Source organism: Limulus polyphemus, unplaced genomic scaffold (genome assembly GCF_000517525.1).
Source record: "Limulus polyphemus unplaced genomic scaffold, Limulus_polyphemus-2.1.2 Scaffold5700, whole genome shotgun sequence".
Classification (NCBI taxonomy): domain Eukaryota; kingdom Metazoa; phylum Arthropoda; class Merostomata; order Xiphosura; family Limulidae; genus Limulus; species Limulus polyphemus.
In genome coordinates, this window is record NW_013671310.1 from 54,310 (window position 1) to 59,991 (window position 5,682).

Genomic DNA, 5,682 nt, shown 5'->3' on the forward strand with positions numbered 1-5,682 from the left:
TATATATATATATATATATATATATATATATATGTATAAATACAAAGTGTGTGTTTGTTTGCACCCTAACTCCTCCGAGCCTATTGTGCCAATCTCAACCAAAGTTTATATGTAAACACTATGAACTATGGGTAATGTCCTAAGCAGATCAAAATTGAATTTAACCCTATTTCTATATTGTAAAGCCTGTTGGTTAATTACTCCAACCCTATTGAGTCATTCTCAAACAATCTTGGCAGTTTGATGCTTTAGACAATGTTGATTCAAGGTCAACATATTAAAGTTGCTGGATTGTTTCTCAAACACCATGCTTATCTCATGGCCAATGAGATGTAGGGTGTTCAAGGGTTGGATCATCTCAGAACCTTTATTTGTTGTTAGATGGAAAGCAAACTGCAAATGTTGTTTATGAAGAAGTTTTGTTTTGATTTTAAAATTTTGAGATAAAGTTTATGTTCAAGTTATTACTTTGAAATATTCAATGTAATGTATTTGAAATATTAATGTTAAACTTACATTCTTTTAATTAAGTTTAAACGTTCCCCATCAGTTGATGGGTATTTTAGCTTGTATAAGACAAGTTGGAGTTTGTGATAAAAGCTGATAATACAGGACTTCTTTTTTATAAGAAAGGAAGTAACATGCACTCAAAATAATTTACATAGCCTATTCTTGGCTTGAATATCTATCTTTTGCAAGGTAATTAAGCAAAAAAAATTATCTTGATTATATGTAAACAGTAAATAGAAATTACATCTTTAGCAAAATAGTCAATTAGACCTAGAAGATCATAATCTTGTTTATTTTAACATTTTTGAGAAAGGAGAGAGAGAAATTATTTTATTGCACTCAGCAAATTCTTAACACAGAATAGCATCTAAAAGAAGAGAGAAATATGCTACCACAGAAGAAACTGTAGTTTTATACTGCAGGAAAGTTTTATAATTGTTATAGTATTGGGTTTTGCTTTTGTTCATATCCATGTCAACAGAAAGATAAGATGAAGAGAAAGATATGAAAAATTGTTGTACATGTATAAGGGTATAATAGTTTTTTAATGGTTGTAATCTGTACATACATTGCATATATATATGTGTGTGTATGTTTTGCACCTACATTTAGTAGAGCACAGCATTTCTTCTAGATACTCGTATGTCCTGCAGAAAATCTTGTTGTGAAATGTAGTATCCTGTTGTGGATACATTCTTCCTTTGTTTCATGTTTTAAATGGCAGAATTTTACAAGTAAAGAGCAGAAATATAAACTGTATATGTCTGTTATCATTAGTTTCACAGATTATATCTGAGTGGAATTTCAAAATTATTTTTTATATTACTGAAATTGAAACCATTCATTTTCATTATAGTATATATATATATATATATATATATAAAAACATATTGGTCTTCCTTAGTGTAACTGAAATTGAAACCATTCATTTTCATTATAGTATATATATATATATATTATAAGATAAGTAAAAACATATTGGTCTTCCTTAATGTAACTGAAATTGAAACTGTTCATTTTCATTAAAGTCTATATTATAAAAACATAGACTGAGTTGAAGGAAGAAAGAGATGGGACACAATATAACCAAACTGACAAGTGCACTTACAACTGACAGTGTATTATGGTCACAGAATGAGAGTATTTAATTTTCTGTTTTCATCTTTATCCCATTAAGTCTACATCATGATTGACCATCTCCAAAGGCAGACTGAACAAGGCATCCTTCTACTTAGCATTCCCTAGTTGATCTCAAAACTGTAATATTTTCATCATTGTGGTATACTCTAAACCTTTATACATCTGTGAATAACAGATTAATTAATTATTTCTCCATTTTGCACTTTTTGTGACCAAGCTAGTTGGTCAAAGGTTGGTATAAGGCTGGTCTTTTAACATGTAAATCAGTATTGTTTAGATTCTGTTTGTTTTTCTTTAAACATTAACTTAGTTCCTGGAAAGTTTGATAGTGACAAACCTTTTTTGATTAGCAGTTGTCAGATAAAAGTCCTGAAGTACAGTTGTGATCTTGAACCAACCTCCCACATGTCTGTGGGTTCCTTCGATGTCTATATGGTGATTTCAAGCTCTTCTTATTACACCTACTGCAAAGGATGTTTTGTAAAACATTTAAAGTGGTCAGAGGTGAGAAGCATGTTCTTCCTAATTTTTTGAGAGAAATATTATTCCTTGATCCTTAAAGTTTTTGTGGATGAGTGCAGCAATTTCAATGGTGTGTCAGATTTGATACAAATCTCACATGAGCACTTAGAAAGAACTTATAAGTTCACTGGCCTAATCCTTCCATTCTTTTCAGGTCCATTTCATCTTGAACTAAATGAAGATAAATTGGATCTTCCATACCACTGAAATTACTTAAGACTTTCATTGGCATAGGAACAAATAGGGTCAGGAGTAAGACCTGTTGTGAGCCTTTTTTTTATTGTTTCTGGGGGGGGGGGTTGCTGACTACCAAACAGTCCTTTGGGGAGGAGGCTTCATTAGAAAGTGTTTAAAATCTAGTAGTTACTTTCACCTTTTCCCTACATTCTTACAGAAAAGTTCCAATGACAGAGCAATTTTGTTGATTGGTTAATACTCAAGTTGTAAGTCGTTGGTACTGTTTAAGACAATTGGTAAACTGGTCGACTAGAAACTAAATTTTGTAAAACTTATATAATTCTGCTATAAAACTTTTCATCCATTAGGTTTCAAAACTTGAGATAATATATAATTCTATACGTTTGTTGTTTTTTGTTGAGAGCACACACTATGCTGCTATCAAAGATTTGCTGCAAATCAAATGTTAAATTATACACAAAATTCTAATTTTCATCACTGCAATGCATATCTAAGAGTCAAATCATCACCTTTTTACTTGTACTGCTTGTTTTTTACGGATACCCAAACTTAAAAAAATGCCGTTTTAATCCTTTGTTTATCACTCAGTGAAGTTGTCAACCAAAATATCCTCATGGTTTCTAGATGTCATCCCAGAAATTGAATTAGAATACAATAGACACAAGTCATCTGTCTATTTGGTTAAATGATTACCAGATGCTTCTTAGGATATCTACACAACTACTTTTTCCAAGACAATTCTCTACAAAGAATAACTTATAATTACTGAAGTGGCAATTATTTTTCATCTGGATACCACATGTAGTACAGTATTTACACCATCTCTCAACATCTTTACATAAATGTAGCTGGAAAAACTACTTCTTTCATGTTTTGGATGATCTGTAAGACTATCTGGTGCCCTCCAGTCTTTGACTATTTTTTTGCAAAGTCTGAAGTAGCTCCTGTCTTACAGCTCCAAGGGACTACTAGTTGTATCACAGGTTGGCTACCACATTTCCAAAGTTCATGGTGGTAGTACACATCATCCTACCCTCATATTTGATCATAAAAATTCCAGATGCTGTGTGCATCAGTAATGCTTTGGACATAGTTAGATGGCTGTACTTCAGCGTGTTGGAATTCAACTGATACCCAAAATATGTTTGTGTTATTCAGTTGCTCATCCCATAGTTCCTGGACAGTAACAGCAAATAGCTACAACATAATCATCTGCAACAACAGCTAACTAAAGAACATATTTGTACATGTGATAACACTACAACCCTCTTCTCAACACATGAATACCACTGTTCTTGAGGTCAATTTGACTAGCACTTTACTGTTTTTCTACAGAACTGTAGCTCATACGTTGCATAAGCAAAACTGGCTGTCAACTTAAGCATTAAGTGTATATCTAAGATAACTATGCCTGAACCAAAATCTGAAAAAGTCATAGTCATTTGGTGAGTAACAGAGTCAGACATGTCTTTCCACTCATATTTAACTTGATGCCATTTGCCAGAAGGAAGTTTGTTAGTTGGCTGAAATGATAGCTTTTCATTATAAGCACATACCACATGTTATAAAAATATTTGTCAGAACTGTTCACCATACCTCTGTGTGCAAACTAACTGCCTGAGCTAGTGGTCAAACCTAACTTAGTTTCCACTATTTTAAACTAACCTGAGCTGTGCAACCAGTACTTCCTGTCAACCCTTCTGCATTTGCTGTGGTAGAGGCCAGAATTGAATTTGTTCGCTGTTCTGTCTGATGATATTATGGTTGTGACTGGCAGACTTTGTCCAGAATATACATCTCATCTCTCTCTTTTGTGACAAATGATCCTGACCAGCATCTGATGGTTTCTGGACTAATTACTGAATGGCTAGTATTTGGTGCCAAGAATAGTTTTCACCATTATGAACTAACCTTGCCACTCTATGATCCTATATAGGAGGTAATCAGTAGAGATTATTTTGGTGCAACATCAAAGTATTCTCTTAATCACCTTTCAGCTTATCAGAACTTGGAGCAAAGTGAGAATGCATACATATCTTTTGCAGTGGTTGGTGAGAGCCCTTGATTCAAGAGACAACCAATCCTAGGCCTTGCTGCACTCAATAAGATTGTGTTATCACCTCAGATGTTGTTTCATTGTATCTGCTCTAAGTTATATATCTTCTCAAAATTTACAAATTCAACATTACGTACTGTTAAATGGAACGAAAATCACATTTAGAATAATTCCTGCAAAAACAAATCCTAATACATAACCCTAAAAATTGTAACTTAGTACCTTAATTTATGGATTTTTTAAGGAACAATTGGAACCAGTTAGTTAAAACTAACTATCACAAAATGGGTGGATCAAAAAGAATTGTTTTTCAAAGAATAAAATAACTAAGAGTAAAGAAAATATATGAACACTTGTATAAAACAATGAATAAAACATGAATTACATTCTCGAAAAACAAAAATGCTCAAACTGAATATGAGATTTCTCAACTATGAAGTAAGAAAGAATTGTGTTTTTACTTAACATACAAAAGATGTAAGGATTATGTCTGGAGAAAATATAGTAGGATTGTGTCCATAGCATAATTTCAAATGAGTCTAAGTCCTAATTTACTAAATCTTTGAATCCTTATCATTATACGTGTTTAGAAAGAGATTAACTCTTTGCACATATTGATTTATTAAAGCCTTTACATCACTGTTGAATTTCCCATCCTCGATGCAAGGAAAAAAGTCTAGACACAAGTTAAACACAGTAAACAATCTGTATTTCTAACAAACCATATTTACGTACTTGTAACATCTAGTTAAGTAACCCAGTTCAATGGGTAACTAAGGTGAGAGGAACTTTGTGGCTGCTCTAACCAACATTATGCAGATAGAGTAGCCATCCTTGAAGCTGACCATATGGAGTAGCAAGAATCATGCAAGCAGGAGATAGCAAAAATATTTTGATTCAGACAAAGTATGCAGCAGCAACTGTCCACCAGAGTTTAGGGTCGTTACAGTGGAAGAGGATCGTAGAAGTGTCACGACCCAAACTTAATGAGGGGAAGGAGGAAATATGACAAGTATAAAAATATTTAAAATGCTTATTTGTATACATATCTTATTATATTATGACACATCGTCTTATATTTGCATTGAATATGTGTGCATACATCTATACAACTTGAAAATTTTATATGGCTATCTATATATACGGCTTTATAACTTAAAAAACTATAAAGACGGCATCTATATATATTGTTGCGTCAGCGAGGTCATGTGACTTGTGTCACGCCCTCTGCTTTCTAGAACTATCCTGTACCTTGG

General features: G+C 32.9%; 1 protein-coding gene across 1 annotated transcript in view; it reads left to right on the forward strand.

Annotated features, from left to right (window-relative positions):
• Positions 1 to 2,148, forward strand: part of LOC106472882 (cytoplasmic protein NCK2-like) — a 33,980-nt gene extending 31,832 nt beyond the window's left edge. The window contains exon 4 of the mRNA XM_022401428.1: positions 2,004 to 2,148. Coding sequence (XP_022257136.1) covers positions 2,004 to 2,036 — 33 coding nt within the window. The 3' untranslated portion in view covers positions 2,037 to 2,148. The remainder of the gene's footprint in view (positions 1 to 2,003) is intronic.
• Positions 2,149 to 5,682: the final 3,534 nt, after the last annotated feature.